The 17,687-nt window shown below is 52.7% G+C and overlaps 1 protein-coding gene across 1 annotated transcript; it reads right to left on the bottom strand.

Moving 5' to 3' along the window:
• Window positions 1–2,851: 2,851 nt before the first annotated feature.
• LOC133080861 (angiotensin-converting enzyme-like protein Ace3) lies at window positions 2,852–14,215 on the bottom strand. Its single transcript, XM_061176944.1, is given in 16 exon segments — window positions 2,852–3,261; window positions 3,776–3,960; window positions 7,495–7,538; window positions 7,540–7,618; window positions 7,990–8,088; window positions 10,215–10,359; window positions 10,484–10,700; window positions 10,990–11,169; window positions 11,248–11,345; window positions 11,473–11,490; window positions 11,493–11,663; window positions 12,463–12,606; window positions 12,789–12,888; window positions 13,136–13,294; window positions 13,881–14,017; window positions 14,116–14,215. Coding segments are annotated over 16 exon segments (2,286 nt in total).
• Between the last annotated feature and the right edge of the window lie 3,472 nt (window positions 14,216–17,687).

The raw sequence follows: 17,687 nt of genomic DNA, 5'->3' as shown, positions 1-17,687 counted from the left end.
CTCCCCTCCGCTGCCGCCCGGGAGCTGTCCGCGCCGCGGTGCTGAAAGGAGCCGCGCGGCGGCAGCTGGGAGAGGGCAACTTCTCCGGGACTCAACGGGGCAGGGGCGGGGCCCTGACTCCTAGGGGGCGGAGCTGGGCGGGAGTCCCGCTCCAGGACTTCTTGGAGGAGCTTCTGCTCTGTCCCAATGGTCTGTGGCCTCGGCCCCTCTCAGACCCGCTCCCGGTACCAGAGGGCAGTCCGGACGTTACCAGGCGGTCTCTCTCAGGCCATGGGGGGTCGGGGGGTGGTGGTGCAGAAGGGGTTGTTAGAGGCCTCAGGTGGTTTTCTGCTGAAGGTCTCTTTCCTGATCTGGCCGTTGGGTTGGACTCCGGCAATGGTACAGTTAGACCTCTTGCCCATCCTTACCAAGTGCCCTCCAGCTGAACCCCAGTGCCCATGTAGAACTCCTAGTGGCAAGCCCATCCAAGACCTGGTCCTGGCAGAGTGATGTACAAGAAATATGCAATGAGGTGCTTTCTTGAGCTCTTAGCATACAGGCACTGCTTGGGAAGAGAACAGATTTAAAACCACCTATTAGCAAGTGACCACTGATAAAAGTGTCTGAATACTGGCTGAAAATGAATACAATAGAATAAGCAGATGGGGATGGGGTGAGGTTTATTGAAAGAGGCTTCTTGGAGAGGAGGGAGAGAAGGGGACCACTGTTTACTGAGCATCTTGGTGGGTCTGGAGCTTTGCAGAGGGTCCAATGGCCAGTTTCAAGCCAGGCCTTGGAGGGCAAGCATTCAAATGGGGCATGCACTTTAGGCAAAGGCTGATGGTGGAATCAGTGCAGGGGGCTGAGCTGGGGGGTGGGAGAGGTCAGGTGGGAGAAGAAGGGAATGATAAGGACCCTCAGATGCCATTTTGAACATCTAGATTTAATTGATGGACAACCAAGTTGTTAAGCAGTTAGACATGAAGGAAATATTCCAGTGAAAGAAATTTTACAGTGGCGGGTGGGGGAGGGAAGACGGACAAGGAGGCTCAGTGAGGTTTTTGCTGGAGTCCAGGTGAGAGGCTCGGAGTCCTGGGTTGCATGTGCCTTTGCCACGCAGAGCCACAATGCCTGATGGGGGCCTCGTTGGCCACTGTGGCTGCGGGATGGGAGGGCTGCAAGTGTGGCCTCCTGCTGGGGGCAGAGTTGTCCTGGCTGACCCTGTGTGTGGGGGGATAAGCTGTCTGTGGAGGAAAGGTGGGGCTGTTTCTCATGGGCTCAGTGTGTGGGGTGCTGAGCTCTGAGGAGGGATTTGGGCAGTGGGACACTCATTCATTCACTTACTCAAACATTTTCCAAGTCCCCACTGTGTGCCATGGCCTATGCTGGCTACAGGTGTTACACAGTGTCCTGCCCTTACAGAGCTGACAGCTAATAATGGGGACAAATAAGGACACTGCAGCACAGCAAAGTAACAGCAGTGACAGAGACATCAAACGAGGAGCCTGTGGAGCCTGCGGTCAGAACAGGAAGTGCTTGGGCTCAGCCAGAACTCAAGAAGACCTCTTGAAACCTGGGCAGAGGTAGGATCCATGGAGTTCTCAGCCTACGGGTACAGTCCTTCTGTACCCTGATCCCCTGACTTCTGGGCTCAGATCCTTCATCTAGAGAGAGCCGGTTCCATCGTTTGGCCACCTTCCCACTAGCTCAACTGGAGCTCTTGTGCCTCCTCTCTGTGGTTACTGGCTATGATGCTACTTCTCCTCAAGGTTTCCCTAATCTCTGACAGGCATTGATTCTCAGCCTCCCCAGCAGCCCCTGGGGCCTCAGTCCAAACTCAGTAAGTTCCCATATATTGGGTGTGGCATCCTTGAGTTAGGCAGACAACACAAGAAAGAAAGGGTGAGAAGAGGCAGGAGCAGAGGCCTTCCCTCTCTCTTCCTAGGTTTGCCCCTAGAGTACTCATTCCCCAATGTCCTCCTAAAGCTCTCCCTCCCCATCCTCCCCTCCCCCACTGAGCCTGGAAAGGTGCTGTTTGCCCTGTGCTCAATCCCCAGGGCAACAGCCCAGGCAGCAGGTGTGTGTGTTGAACAAGGCCATCTCTGGAGCGCAGTGGCTGGAGATGAGCTTTGTTTAAATATTAAAGAAGTCAATCATTAATCAAGCTTCGCTTGGTGCCCAGCTACCCACTGTCTCCATTTGGGAGGGCCTGGACTGGGGCAGGGAGGGCCATGGGGCAGTTTGTAAGGCTACTCGCATCTCAGACAGCTAACAAGCAGCTTTTGGGGGCTGGATTATGCAGCCCAACCCAGGGCAGGCCAGAGGATCAGCAGAGAGAGGTGCCGGCCAGTATACAGAGCATCGTGCTCATGAACTGGGCGCTGATGGTTCGTACAGGAGTGTCTGGCTCTACTTGAATACATTTTTTAAGGGGGCTGAAGCAGTGTCCAGTTTCTAACCAGAGCAGATTCTCCTTGGGTACTGCAGCCCCTGTCCAGCCCCACAGCTGGGCTCCTGAAGAAAGCATGACTATGAAGAACAAGTTCTGGGCATGAATTGGGGCTGGGGGCTGGCTTGGAGGGACATAGCCCCTGAGTCACTAAAACCATGGTTCCTGAGCCCCCAGGGAAGGAGGTTGGCCTGGAACCCAGGGCGTACATGGAATCACACAGTCACCTGTGCACATGGCCTCACATACATGAGTTCACAAACACACAGTTACAACTCCGCATGTACCCAGATCTGCCACAGCTGCACCCAATTACAGTTGGGCACTATGTGTGCAAGCGGTCCCCTCCTCAACCTCCCCAACATCCTCTCTGGCTTGGCCACCCTCCTCCTGCCCCCCCAGCCTCACCAGTCACACTGATGTCTAGTCCCAGCTCCACCATTCAGCTCTCATCCACGGAGGCTTCCTGTTGTGCTGTGTGAAAATCCTAATGGTCGGGCCGATTGAGCACAGCATCAGGATGAGGCAGAGGCCCAGCAGCAGCCACTGTTTTTTGACAGCTTGGTGGGGCTCCATGGCTATGCCTAGAAAGTAGGCCTTGGGTGGTGACTTGAGTGCACTGGCGTCCTGTGCACTGATGTCCTGTGTACTGGTGTCCCGCGCACTGGTGTCTTGGGCCAGTGAGCTTTTTTCCAGGATGTACAGCCTGTAGACCAGCAGCAGGACCACCAGTAACATGACAAAGCTCAGGGCCAGCAACACCCACTGCCCAGATTTGGCCTGGGCAGGGTCCAGCTCCAGACCCAGGAATGCCACCCTGTCTGTTTCTTTCTCTGTGGAAGACATAGGAATCTTGCCGAGCAGGTGGAACAGGGGAGGGTACCTCATGGTGATCAGAGAGGATCTGACTGCCACGGGCCTTCTCCCTCAGCCTCTGGCACCTACCTTCCAAGCCAAAGTTGAGGGCCTTGCCTGGGAAGGAGGGTGAGAAAGAGGAGCAAAAGGAAGAGAAGGAAGGGACGGTACAGACAGGGCTATGTACCACATGGCGCCCAGCAGTGGCTCCGTGCAAGGGTCAGGAGGCAAGATGCCCACCCCGTGCTCAGAAGCCAGCCTGGCAGTCTAGCTGGAGAGTGGGCAAGGAAGCATCCGAGCGAGCTAGTGGCTGGGGCGTGGGCTGTGGTCTTGGCCGAGGCTGCATCAGGTGCAGACAGGGCTCCACAACAGAAAGCCAGGTCATAGATGGGCTAGGGGTGAAGGCTGGGTTGGGGTAGGAGCTGGCCCAGGGCAGGCTAGGGTAGGGCTTGGGGCTAGAACAGTGGTGGGATTAGGGTCAGATTACCAAACCTTCAAAGGAACAGCTGAAGTGTGGCCAGCCCAGGATCTCCCCACGCCGCACATTCTCGGTGACCAGCCAGTTCAGCAGGGGCTTGAAGTAGGTCATGAGGGCCTTTGTAGACACCTTGGTCTCCCCGGTTATCTTCTGCAGGACCTCTGGCCAGGGCTTGCTCGAGCCCAGCTTTAGGACATCCCTGGGAGAGTGGGTACAGCTGTGAGGCTGTGTGGGGGAATCAGCTAATGCTGCTGGGACCCCTCAGTATGCCCAACCCCGCCTTTAGGGCTTTGATACCCAGACTCTTCCAACAGAGCTCAGCATAGTGGATAAAATCACAAGCTTTGAAATAACACCAACCTGTGCTTGAGTCCTCTGTGGCTCAGCTGTGGGACCTTGGACAAGTACTTAACCTTTCTGAACTACAATTTCCATATCCGTAAAATGGAGAAAATAACAGTACCTATCTCTTAGGGTTGTTGTGTTGGCCAAATAAACACAATTCTGGGAGCATACTAGGCTATTATTATTATTATTATTACTACTACTACTGTGATGATTATTGTTCTCCTGGACTCAAATAAGCCTAAAGTCAAGAGACACTGTTTCCCATGAGGTGCTCAGTGTTAGCAGAGAGAGGTCACTCTTCAGTCCCTTCCGGTCTCACAGGGAGCGTTTGGGATGATTAGAGAGATAATAAGCATGGGATGTGTCCTGTGCACTGCAGAAATGTCACCTCTGTCTCAAGGCACACCCGGTGCTTGGTGGCAGGGGGTCTAGCCTTAGGCTTGGCCCGTGCACTCATGGTGGGGTCACAGAGTGTGCTGCAGCCAGGGCTCTGGCCTCCTCCACCCCAGGGCCACCCGCAGAGGCAGCAGGAGGTATATGTTGATGCTTCTCAACCTGTTTCCCCTGATCCCACCAGGAGACAGGTGGGGCTGAGAGGCCCAGAAGTCAGAGTGTGGAATCTAGACTAACAGGACCCAGGTTCAGACCCAGCAGTGCTAGTTATGGGCTGCACAACCACAGACAATCAATTTAACCTCTCTTAGCCTCAGCTTCTTCACCAGTAAAACTGGGTTCCATTAATACTTGCATTTCACTGTGGTGAGGATAAAGTCACATAATGGCAGCAAAGAGGGCTTTGTTGCTTGCAAAGACTTATACACATCGCTTAATAAACAGCTGGGAAAGAATGAGGTGGGGAAACTAAAGGTCAGTGGATCCTTGGAAGAAACCACTGGGGGAAAATGTAGTTATGAGCCTAGAGAAATGGAGGAGAAAAGTCATCAAGATAGAAAGAAAAAAACAAACAAAACTGACTTTAGGTTAGAGGATTTTTATCAGATGCCAGGTCCTGGGAAAAAGGAAGGACCTGGTGGGGGAAAAGTTTCAACCACTGAGAGTCTGCCTAGTCAGAAATAGTCTTTCAGGCTGGGCGGGACAAGAGGTTTGATGTGGGCAGCACATGAGACTTGCAAGGGTGACAACTGGGCACTGCCTGGAGCCCTCAGCTCCAACGTGGCAGCAACGGGCCCCATGGACAGGGTCAGGTCCTCATGGCTGGCTGGGTGAGGCAGGGGACTTTGGGAATTTGGACCAAGTCCACTTCGACCCTCTCTTCCCAGCAGAACCAGCCCAGAGGCTGTCCCACGGCAATCACATTTAGGAAGATGAGTCAAAAATAGCAAAATCAAGTTTTAAGCTGTGTTAGGCAAAAGAGCAGCCAAGAATCTTGCCCTTCCCCTTCTCCCCTGCAAGCACGTGCCTGCCCCACCCCTCCACAATATGCCTAGTGATGACCGGCAAGGCTTCTACATGCTTGGTGTCAAGTCAGACCCTGGGAGCCTTGTGTGCCCTGCGTGGAGTGGGGGAGGGAAGCGATGAGAATGACTGAGCTCAAAAGTCCCAGCGATCAAGCGGGATGAAGGCTCAGAGTCAAAAGTGAGTTGATGTTGGGAATTCCCTGACGGTCCAATGGTTAAGACTCCAGGCTTCCACTGCAGGGGGTGCGGGTTCGATTCCTGGTTGGGGAACTAAGATCCCACGTGCCACGCAGTGCGGCCAAAACAAGAAAACAAAACAAAAGTGAGTTGATGTATAGAAAATGGATGTCTGCTATTTTTTGTACTCCTGCGTTGGGGGTCAGAGATCCCTCCTTGATCCCCTGGCATGACCTCCTCACTCTCTTTGCATGTTCACCAAAGCCCTTTCCTACTGCACCAGCTCCTTTCTTGGATTACGGTTATTGATTTATCCTGTGGCCCATTGCCCCCTGCTGGACGCAGGGCAGGCTGGTCGGCACGTGCACAAGTAAATGTTTGCTGAATGAATAAATGATAGGCAACCAGAGACATGAATGCAGGGAGCAGAGAGGTCTCTTATGTCTCACACATTCAGAGAAGCTCAAACCTGGGCAGTCGACTAGAATAAACCGCTATAGTATGAAAAGATGGAAAAGCAAATAGACTAGGGAGACAAGAAGGCATGCAAGGTGTAGCCCTCCTGCAAGCAAAGGCAGGGATCAGTCCTGCAACTCCATCTGGCCTTGTGGTTACTGATGAATGGCATGGTGGAATCACAAATGTGCTCATTAAATTTGCAAAGGATACTAAATTATTGTGGATAATTATTAGGATACTAAAAAGAGGCTTTGTTCATCCTCTGGGAAACCAGGAATAAAACTCAACATGACCTTGACAGGTTAGGGTAATGGACCTACTGAAATCGATTGAAACTCAAAGGGGAAAAGACCATGTCACTGGGTGGGCTTCATGTCTCAGTGGTTGGAGCGCTGATCTTGGGACCAGTGGACTAGGTCAACTTCACCAGGCCAGTGTCGTTTGACTGATGGAAGCAACAGGGTGAAAGATAATGTGTTCTGGAGTCAGTTTGGGCCTCAAAGCATGACTCTGCCACTTCCTAGTTGAGCGATGTGCAATCATGTTACCCCTCTTGGCTTTGGTTTCATCATTTATGAAATGTGAATAATAATATCCATTTTGCAAAGTTATGAGCTGCTAACGTGAAACACTGTAAGAGCGCTTGTTAGAGAGCCCAGCCTGTAGCAGTAAATGCTTCCCGCCATCAGGTCAGCCTCTCGCCCCACTCCAGGTTTGATTCAGGACCAGAAAGCAGTGCCACAGAGGCAGGGATGGAAAGGATGGGCTAGATACCAAGTGCAGGAAAAAAGACTGCGGGTAGGGGGTCAAAGTAGACCACAGCTGATCAGAGTGTGCCAAGAGGCTGGTGTGAAAGCCACCTGGATCAGCCTGGGAACTGGGTTCAGACACTTCCAAGAAAAGATGGAAAAAGCAGAGTGCACCTTATCAAATGCTGCTGAGAGGCTAGGCAAGCGCCTTGCCAAGAAAGAATAAGGGGATTCAGATGGAAGATGGAGGCAGAGGCAGGACTTCAACACTGGGTTCTGATCTGGGACAGTTTGGTTTATTGGCTATGTGAGTGAGTAAGTGAGTGAGTGAGTGTGTGTGTGTGTGTGTGTGTTAGCAGGAGGGCCTAAACAGTCTCTCTGACCACAAGGGGCTACACAAGAGGAAATGAGCTTTGATTAACATAGGAGAGACTGCAGTCTGACAGAAGGAAGAACTTCCACTAGAACACAAGCTCTGCTCAGGGGGCCTAGGGTGGCCAGGTGAGAAGAGGGGCCCTGGGGCAGGCGTCCAGCAAGGTGGGGAAGGGGAGCCAAGGACAGGGGAGGGAGGAGGGCACTCACTCCAGGAGCTTCCCAGCCGGCTTGGAGTTACAGATGTCACATCGGGTGCAGCAGCCCCACGTGGCCTGAGGCCTTGCAGAGTGCTTTGTGGAACTGGAACTGCAGCAGGAGGCTGAGGAAGTACCTGGGGAGAGAAGGCGAGGCTGGCTAGGGAGGGGTGGCAGAGGTGGGCCTGGGTCAGCAGTCACAATGGGGAAGGCTGACCCTGGAACACTGCAAGGGCTCTCCTTCCTAGCCTTCTGAATCAAACTTATGCTGGCCTCCCTCTTTCCTTCCCTCCTCTCAGGGACATCAGACATGCTTTCCCATCAGCTCTGCCCTCCACACGGGAGCTGATGTAAAAGCCCAGTGGATTCAGGGCTGATGGGAGGAGGTGGGGAGGGGTGCAGGGGGACATTTGGATCTGGGGCCTTCCTGGAAATCCTCAGCTTGGGTCCTATACCCCCGACTCCCAACTCGAAGAGCCGGTTCTGCTGGCAGGGCCCAGACCTTTACCGAATGTAGGGCAAGCTGGCAGAGATGTGGAACTCGGCGCCCGGATCAAAGTCATCCTCTGTCCGAGGGACAGGGGGGCACAGGCCCTGGTACTTCAACCTGGGGGCGGGGGGTAAATTGGGGGCTTGATAGTGCCATCCGGTAGGGTTCCCAGAGTCTTTTCCTTTTGAAACATTTGCACAGCTATCAAAGCGACTTGGCGTGCAGAGGACACTTAATGCATTTTTACTGATTGAATAAATGAGTTGAAAACACATGGGATTGGGAATCAGAATCAAATAATAACAATAGTTAACACTGAGCACTTCCTCTCTGCAGGAACCGTGCCAAGCTCTTCACACAGACTCACTCAACATTGTCCTGGTTCTGGGGGCACAGGAGGGAATGAGCTAGGCAAGGTCACTGCTTTCATCCTAGTGATGGAGGACGGTTGTAGACCAACCAACAAGGTCGTTTCATCTGATAAGAAGTGCCCAGAGGATATCAGGGGATGAGAGGGGTTGGGATAAACCTGGAGATTGGGACTGACATATACACACTACTATATATAAAATAGATAACTTCTGAGAACCTGCTGTATACCACAGGGAACTCTACTCAATACTCTGTAATGGCCTATATGGAAAAGGAATCTTAAAAAAAAAAAGAGTGGATATATGTATATGTATAACTGATTCACTTTGCTGTCCATCTGAAACTATCACAACATTTAAGTCAACTATACTCCAATAAAAATTAAAAAAAAAAAAAGAAGTGCCAAGAAGAAAACAGAGTAACATCCCTGTGGTATAGTACTACTACTATTCCCATTCTACAGATGAAGAAAACCGAGGTTTAGGGATCAGGGAATTGGTAGCAGGACACAGAACAGTCATGGGCAGACCCTAATAACTTTCATGTTCAGGTCTGGTTCTGCCCCTCTGAGCTGTGTGGCTATGGGAAAGTTACTGATTGTCACTGAGCCTTGTTGCAAAATGTTGTCTGTGAAATGGGGATCAAATGACCCATCTTTGGGATGAGACAGAGTCTGTGAACAAGTTCATAGTTTCATTGCTGGCCCACTGGAGCCCTGAACCATCCTCTCAGGGGAGTTCCTCTCTCATTGACAGGGTTTTGTTCAAGGACCAGGGAGTTGCCGTCCCTTTCCCTCAACCCCAGCTTTCCATCACTCAGGTGGTGGTGGGCATGGTGGAGAGAAGAAGGAAAAGGTCCTGGTCAGGCACCTCAGGTGGCTGGTGGGGGTGCCCTTGGAGGGGGCACAAAGTCAAGACCCTGCCAGTCCCACCAGTGAGGCCTGGCCCTGTATTCAGGGCGGGGGTGTGAGGGTGAGAGGACAAAGGGAGGGGTACCCAGCTCTGCCATCCCTGAATGGCGGTGTGACCGCAGAGTGGTCACACGTTCTTCTTCTGTGAATGGCCAACGTTAAGGGCCTGGTGCAGAGCTAGCAGGCCCATCAGGGTCGTCTGTAGCAAGCAGACCTGAGCTGGTCAGTCTGAGGCCTAGTGGAGATGGAGAAGCCATAGTCATGGGCAGTTATCATCCAAGCAAACAGCCAGGGGTCGGTGGTGGGATGGACACAGGTGCCCCTCACTCAGGACTGATGCTGCCCGACTGCTGGTGGTGCTCCTTCCGTTGCCAGCTCTGCCCGCAGACAGGTCTGGGGATGCTAAGTCAGAGGCAGGTGTGTGTGTGTGTTGGGGAAGCAGGAAAGGGGGCACTGGGCCTGCCCTTGTCCCATGAGGACTCTTTCCACAGGAGGGAAAGAGCTCAGCCCCCCCAAACACCCCTTCTGCTGGCCCCACTGGTGGGCACAGAAAGGGAGGGGAGGAGCAGGAAGGGCTGCCCGGCAGTCAGTGTCCTGTTCTTGGAGGAGCCCAGGTGCAACGACTGTGTGAGCTTCCCGGCCTCCCAGGATCCCCAGAGAGGCTAAGGGGCCTGCTCAGTGCTGGTGCTGGATTCGACATGATCCCCCATGACTGCACGCTCGGGCCCTACCCGCTTCAGCAGGAGCGCTTTTGTCCGGTGACAACAAACAGCCAACGCCACCCCAGGGCTTCCCCATGGCCCCAGGTCAGCAGCGTCTCACGCCCAGCTCTGCCCTCACAGGAGAGGCAGCAGCGCTCTTTGGTAGCAGGCGGTACCCTTGAGGCTGCCCCGAAAGCCCTGGGAAAGCCCACACCAGGGCTGGGCCTGGGCAGCGGGCCCCGATCAGCGGTCCTCCCCACCTGAGGTTCCACCACTCCTGGTCGTACACGGCCTTCTCGATGGTGCCGTCAAAGACCTTCCAGCGAAACAGGTCCACCAGGTAGGCGAAGGGGATGAAGGCGACCTTCTCCAGGGCAACGTTCATCAGGAAACTGACCTCCTCCTCTGGGGAAAGCGGGGCCGTTAGGAGGCTGCTCCCAGTTCCCCCTCCCCTCAGCTTTGCCTGGAGAGCCCCAGCAGCAGCCCCAGGCCCAGGCTGGCCTCCTATGATCCCCTTGGTCCCCATCACCTTCGTCCTGGTGCTGGTGGCTGAGCAGGCCTCTGCTGAGCAGGTGCTTATGGGAGGAGGCCGAGAGGGTGATCGCTGACCCCACGGCCTCTGCAAAGGCTGGGTTGGCGCCTGCGCGGAAGATCACAGAGGGGTTCTTGTACTGCAGGAAGTACTGGATACGGCCCATCTGGTGGAAGATGGAGAGCAGGTCTTCTATGGTCACTTCGGTGCACTTCTTTATCCTGGGGTTAAGGGGCAGGGGTCAAGGAGCATGGGGATGCCCTGGGAGAAGGAGAGATTTCTCCATTCAGGCTCTGTTAAGGGATGGGGGTGGTCAAGCCAGAGAGCAGCAGGGCCTTACGCTGTTACTCCAGGCCTCACGTCCAAGCAGCGGCCAAGCCCTTTGCTCTCACCCACCTGGCCCGTGTGGCTGGCTCACCCCCCCACCCCCGCTGCCCTCCTGAGCCAGGCAGACAGGTGGAGAGCGGAAGGAGCAGAGGCAGGGGGTGATGCTGGCTGCAGGCTGAGCTCCTGAAGTCCTTCCCGTTGTAGAAGTCCCAGGCGGATGCGTGGCACTCCACCTCTCGCCCGTCCGTTGGCCTTTCCATCTTGGAATTTTTCCAGAACCCAGGAGGGGTGGAAAGCAGCCCTGGGGAGGTGACGAATTTTTCAGCCTCTTGGAACATTTTCTCCGACTTCGACTGCTGTGAGGAAGAGGAAGTGCGTGGGGCCCCCCTCAGGGCTGCGGAGGGGGCAGGGGCAGACCGAGGCCGAGCGCTGACCTGGGCTCGCATGATCTTCGTGATGTCCTCGGGGGGCTTCTCCGGGAAGGGCAGGACCGGGTCTAAGATGTTGACCCAGGACTGAGCCCACACGTTGCCTGGAAGGGGAGGGGGAGGGCTAAGAGGAGGCAGGAGAACGGCTCTCCCCCGACTGAGCGCCTGCTCGCCTGCCTGCTTGGAGGCCCACTCCGCCCGCCCTGCCTCTGCCGCCAGCTGGGGTTTTACCCAGAACATGGGCAGGGATGGCCCCCTCGGATCGATGAGCTCGGGCCCGTAGAAGCAATACAGGGCCCGGCGCACGTAGGCGTGCAGGTTCAGGTAGAGCGGCTGCAGCTCCTGGAAGAGCTGCTCCAGGTCTTCTTCCAGTGCGTCGGACTCGTACGTGGACCGCCATAAGGCCCCCGTGTCTTTGTAACCTAGGACAGGGGAGGGGGCTCAGAGGCGCTCATCACCCTTCAGCCTGGCCTGGCTGGCAGGAGACCCAAGCACCTTCTAGGGAAGCCACTTGACCTCCCAGATCCTTGGGGGTCTTCATCTGCCAAACAGGAAAAACACCTCCCAAGGCCACTGTCCGTATTGGATGAGATCAGGGTGGAAAGGCACTTAGCAAAGTACATACTGTGTGCTCCTCCCCTTGCCTGGCTGGATAGGACCTGGATAAAGCCCTGTTCCTCTCTCACCCACCTCAAGCCCTACCCACCCAGCCCGCCTTCCTTCAGATCCTCCCAAGGACTTCAGGATGCTCTTTTCTTCTTGCTACCTGCCTCGTTCCATCTTTCAGGCCTTGGATAAACGTCAGCGAGGCCTTCCCTGACCACCTAGCTGAAGCAGGCCTACCCTATTCTCTCTCTGCAGCCCCTTCCTGCTCAGCATTCATCCCGGGTGGCAACAACTGGAGATGTGCGTCTGTCCCCCAGCGAACTGTAAGCCCTAGGAGGGTGGGCACCTTCTCTGTCTTTTCACCTATGCATCCTCAGAACCTCCCCAGCACCAGCACACAGTAGGTGCCCAATCACCGTTTGTGGAACCACACAATGAGTGAGCCACCTTGCCCTCCCCAGCGGCAGGGCTCAGGGTTCCCATCTCCAGGTCCTACCACCACCCTTCCCCTCTGCAGACTCTGCTTCGCCCTTCTCAGCATTGCCCTGAGCCCCACGCAGTACCCTGTCTGCCCCTGGCCGGGCTGGCTGGCAGGTGCGGGGGGAGGGGCCTCACCATTGAGCTTCGCAGCCTTGTTGCTGAGCTGCACGTAGCACTCAAAGGCGCTGCGGAGCTGGCGACCCATAGCATCCCGCCAGCCCTGCCAGGCCCACAGCAGCTCCTTCTGGTCCCGGGAGGTGGCTGTGACTTCTTGGAGGCCTGTGCCCGGAAAAGGAGCCAAGGCCACCCACTCCGGCGGGTGGCCTTCTGCCCTCACCTGCCCCAGGCACCCACTCTCCCCGCCCCCACCAACAAGGGCAGTTGGGGCCAGGAGGAGGGTGGGAGTCTGGAGGCTCCTGGAAGGGGCTGGTGCTGAGACTCTGGGGTTGGCAGGGGTGGGCTCGGGTGCTCCCCAGGCTCCAGGGGCAGGCAGGGCCCCTCATTCAGGCACACCTGGGCCATGCTGTACGTGATCTCCATGTGGGCCACAATCTGGCTGTACTGGGGGGCAGGTGTCACCCAGGGCAGGCCGGTACCTGTGGGGCCACCCCCGGTGCTAGCCCCACCAGCCTGGAGAGGCGGGCCTGGCCAAGGCATCTTCCCACCAGTCTCTGCTTCCCTCCTCTTCCAGAGGAAGCTCTGGCCCTGCCTGCCAACCTCCCTCCTGCCCCCGGCGGCTCCCCGCCAGGCAGCCCACCCACCCTGGGGTGGGGATCATGTGCCTGGAGACCTGGGGGCTCGTCCTCACCTCCCGGAGCTCCTCCTTGGGCAGGGCCACCCTGTCGAAGTTCTGCAGCTTACTCAGCGCACGCTTCACGGGTGGGTCCTGGAAGTTGGCGATCTTAAACAGGAGGGCCCACGTGCCAAAGTACAGCGTGTGCTGCGGCCTCTCCACGTCCTTGTCCAGCTGGAAGGAGGCTCACTGTGTTTGTCATGTGAGGCTGAGGGAGAGGGTCAGGGTCTCACAGCCCCCCAACCTCCTCCCAAAGCCCACTTTTTTCTTTTAAAGATTTTTTTTTGATGTGGACCATTTTTAAAGTCTTCATTGAATTTGTTACAATATTGCTCTGTTTTGGTTTTCTGGCCGCTAGGCATGTGGGATCATAGCTCCCCGACCAGGGATCGAACCCGTACCCCCTGCATTGGAAGGCGAAGTCCTAACCACTGGACCGCCAGGGAAGTCCCCCAAAGCCCACTTTAAGGGTTTGGAATCATTGAAAATTTGCTAAGAGGGAGAAGGGAGGGAGCCTGGTCCTTAAAAGCAAGCAGGTGATACCTACAAGGGGAAAGAACCAAGAGACTCTTGCCTAGAGATCTTTTAGGGCTACCAAGAGGCCCGGAGCTTACAGTCTGTTTTGACATGTACTCTGGGGCTTCCCTTTTTCCTCTAGCCCTGGAAAGGGGGCAAAAAAGTGTGGTTCCCCCCCAACCCCCCACCGAGACCCCTGAGAAGAGCAAGGGGAGAAGGGGCTGGGGTGGAAGTGGTACCACACCATCTCCTCGCGATTTTTCTTGGTGATATTGGTGACATAGTTCCAGGTGGCCTCCATGAACTGGTTCCACACAACTTGGGCTGTATGCTCATAAAACTGCAGGAAGGCCTTTGCCACGGTCTCATTGTAGAGCTTGTCTGCGGAGAAGGAGACAGGTATAATGCTGTCCTGGGAGGGATCTGCCCCTGCCTGGTGCCCTTGTCTGATCCCATGCTCCTTTAGGATCCAGCCCTACCTGAGTTCTGATCACCCTCGGTCCTGAGCCATGGCAAGAGCTGCCCATAACAGAAGAGCACAAGTAGGGAAGTTCCAGGGCAAGTCCATCTTGTTCCCATGACCAGGAGAACAGCAGAGCTGGGTGAGGCTATGGGCCAATCATGATCAAGTTCCATATTGTGACATCAGGGGCCAAAGGGTCAGCCATGGAATGTCAGAACTGGAAAGCCCCCACCTACCTTCTGGTCCAACTGTCGCCATTTTACAGGGGAGGAGACTGAGATCCAGAATGGTCTAGCCATATAACCTGATTCACACAGCTAGTCAGTGGCAGAGCCAAGAGGAGAACCAGGGCTCTTGACTTCTACATCAGAGCTTGTCTCACTCTACTCGGTCACTTCTCCCTGGCACTGGAGCCACCCTTGGCCATGACCAGGGATTGATGAGTCTCCTCCCTCCACAGGCTGGAATTACCTCTGAGCAGGTGGGTGGGAGGATGGATGGATGGAAGGAAATGACATCTCTGGGTCTCTGGACTCTGGAAGCACAGTTGTCTCTCCGTGTTCTTCTGACTTGACCTCCTATGTTCATATTTTTGGCCTTTTTCTCTCTTGTGGGATGTATGATCAACCCAGGGCTGTGCAGGACCCTTCCTCCCTTTCCCTGTTCTTACAACTGCTTCCCCAGGGAGAGCCCGATACTATGAGTTTGCTGTCAGGAGGAGGCACGGGGGACGTAGAGGACCGTCTACTATGATAAAAATAGTACTTTTTGGTTGTTGTTAACTATTGTCATCATGCTATACATTACATCCTCAGGACTTATTTATCTTGTAACTAGAAGTTTACACTTTTTGACTGCCTTCACCCATTTCACCCACCCTCCTACCGTTGTCTCTGGCAATCACCAATCTATAAGTTCAGTTCAGTTTTGTTTTGTTTGGGGGTGTTTTTTTTCGTTTTTTAGATTCCACATATAAGTGAGATCATACAGTATTTGTCTTTCTCTGTCTGACCTCTTTCACTTAGCATAATGCTCTGAAGTTCCATTCATGTTGTTGTAAATGGCAAGATTGCCTTCTTTTACATGGCTGAATAGTATTCCTGTGTGTGTGTGTGTGTGTGTGTGTGTGTGTGTGTGTGTGTGTGTGTGTATTACATTTTCAGTGTCCATCAATGGACACTCAGGTTGTTTCCATATCTTGGCTATTGTAAATAATGCTGCAATGAACATGGGGGTACAGATGTCAAGATACTGGTTTCATTTCCTTTGGATACATACCCAGAAGTGGAATTGCTGTATCATATGGTAATTCTGTTTTTAATTTTTTGAGGAACCTCCATACTGTTTTCCAAGTGGCTGCACCAATTTACATTCCCACCAACAGTGCACAAGGGTTTCTTCTTCTTCATATCCTTGCCCACACTTATTTCTTGTCTTTTTGATAATAGCCATTCTCAGAGGTGTGAGGTGATATCTCATTGTGGTTTTGATTTGCATTTTCATGAGTAGTGATGATTAGTGATGTTGTGCATATTTTCATGTACTTTTGGCCATCCATATGTCTTCTTTGGGAAAAAAAGTCTATTCAGATCCTTGCCCACTTTTTAATCAAATTGTTTTTGTTGTTGTTATTGAGCTGTATTAGTTCTTTATATATGTTGAATATTTAACCCCTATCAGATATATGATTTGCAAATATTTTCTGCAAGTCTGGGGGTTGCCTTCTCATTTTGTTGATGGCTTCTTTTGCTGTGCATGAGCTTTTTAGTTTGATGTAGACCCACTTGTTGATTTCTGCTTTTGTTGCCTTTGCTTTTGGTGTCAAATCCAAAAATATTCATTACCAAGACTGATATCTAGGAGCTTACCTCCTATATTTTCTTCTAGGAGTTTTATGGTTTCAGGTTTTACATTCAAGTCTTTAATCCATTTTGAGTTAATTTTTGTCTATGGTGTAAGATAGGGGTCCACTTTCATCCTTTTGCATGTGGCTGTCCAGCTTTCTCAACACCATTTATTGAAGACACTATCCTTTCCCCATTGTATATTCTTGACTTTTGTCATAACTATATTGACCATATATGCATGGGTTTATTTCTGGGCTCTCTATTCTGTTCTATTGATCCATGTGTCTGTTTTTATGCCAATACCATAACGTTCTGATTACTATAGCTTTGTAATAAAGTTTGAAATCTGAAAGTGTGATGCCTCCAGCTTTGTTCTTCTTTCTCAAGATTGCTTTGTCTATTTGGGGTCAAAACATAGTATTTTTAAAAATGCAAAATACAGAGCTGAGATGGAAAGCAAGAAAAGGGACTCTTCAGATGCCTGGGAGACAAGGAGGGCTCATGCAGCAGTGAGTGGGGGCCCATGTGGTAAATCAAAGTTCATCCATGCCCAAAGGGCTGCAGCATTGGTGCCTGCCTGGGGATAGCCAGTCATAGTGGAAGTACTGCCTATATCAAGGGAGCCAGCAGATGGCTTCTTTTCTAAGGGAGCCCTGCAAGAAGCAACCATGAAACCGACCCTGAGGACATCTTCACAACCTGGTGTTGCATGGGAAGGGTCCCCCTGCAGAAGGCTGTCCCACTGAAGGTGGCTCATAGGTCAAGATTCCCATGTAAAAGAGGAAGTCCAATGCAGTCGGTGTTAATAATGATCACCAGCCCCCACTGAGCATTTTCCAGGGGCGAGGGACCCTTTGAGGGCTTTCAGGACATGAATCCTCACAACAAACCCATGAGGTAGGTACTGAGATCAACTCCCCCAGTTTACAGATGAGGAAAATGGGCACGAAGAGGTTGAGAAACTTGCTCATAGTTACATAGCTAGCAAATAGTGGAGGTGGGACTCAAATCCACATAGCTTGACTCCAGAGTCTGTGCTAAACTACAGACACAGGCATGGATTAGACCACACCTGAGGAAGGGCAGGTGTTAGAGCAATCTGAAAGGGACTTAAAATCTGGGTTTTACACCATCTACAAAAATTAACTCAAAATGGATTACAGATCTAAACATAAGAACTCAGACTATAAAACTCTTTGAAGAAATCACAGGGGAAAACTTCATGACATTGGATTTGGCAATGATTTCTTGGATATGATACCAAAAGCTCAGACAACAAAAGAAAAAAACAGACAAGTTGGACCTCATTAAAGTTAAGAGATTTTGCACATCAAAGGACACTAACAACAGAGTAAAAAGGCAAGCTACAGAACTGGAGAAAATATTTGCGAATCATAGATCTGATAAGTGATTAATATCCAGAATATGTGAAGAGCTCCCCAAACTCAGCAGTGAACAAAGAAACAAGCCAGTTCAAACATGGGCAAAGGACTTGAATGGACATCTCTCTAAAGATGATATATAAATGGATAATAAGCACTTGAAAAGATGCTCAATATCACTCACCATTAGGCAAATACAAATCAAAACCACGAGATACCACTAGGATGGATATTACAAAAAAACAAACAGAAAACATCAAGTGATGGCCAGCACGTACAGAAATTGGAACCCTTGTGCACTGCTGGTGGGACTATAAAATGGCTCAGGCACTGTGGAAAACAGCATAGAATTACCATAT

The sequence above is a fragment of the Eubalaena glacialis genome, chromosome 19 (assembly GCF_028564815.1).
Source record: "Eubalaena glacialis isolate mEubGla1 chromosome 19, mEubGla1.1.hap2.+ XY, whole genome shotgun sequence".
Taxonomy (NCBI): Eukaryota; Metazoa; Chordata; class Mammalia; order Artiodactyla; family Balaenidae; genus Eubalaena; species Eubalaena glacialis.
Note: the sequence above shows the minus strand (reverse complement) of the source record. Positions and strands in the feature narration are given on the sequence as shown.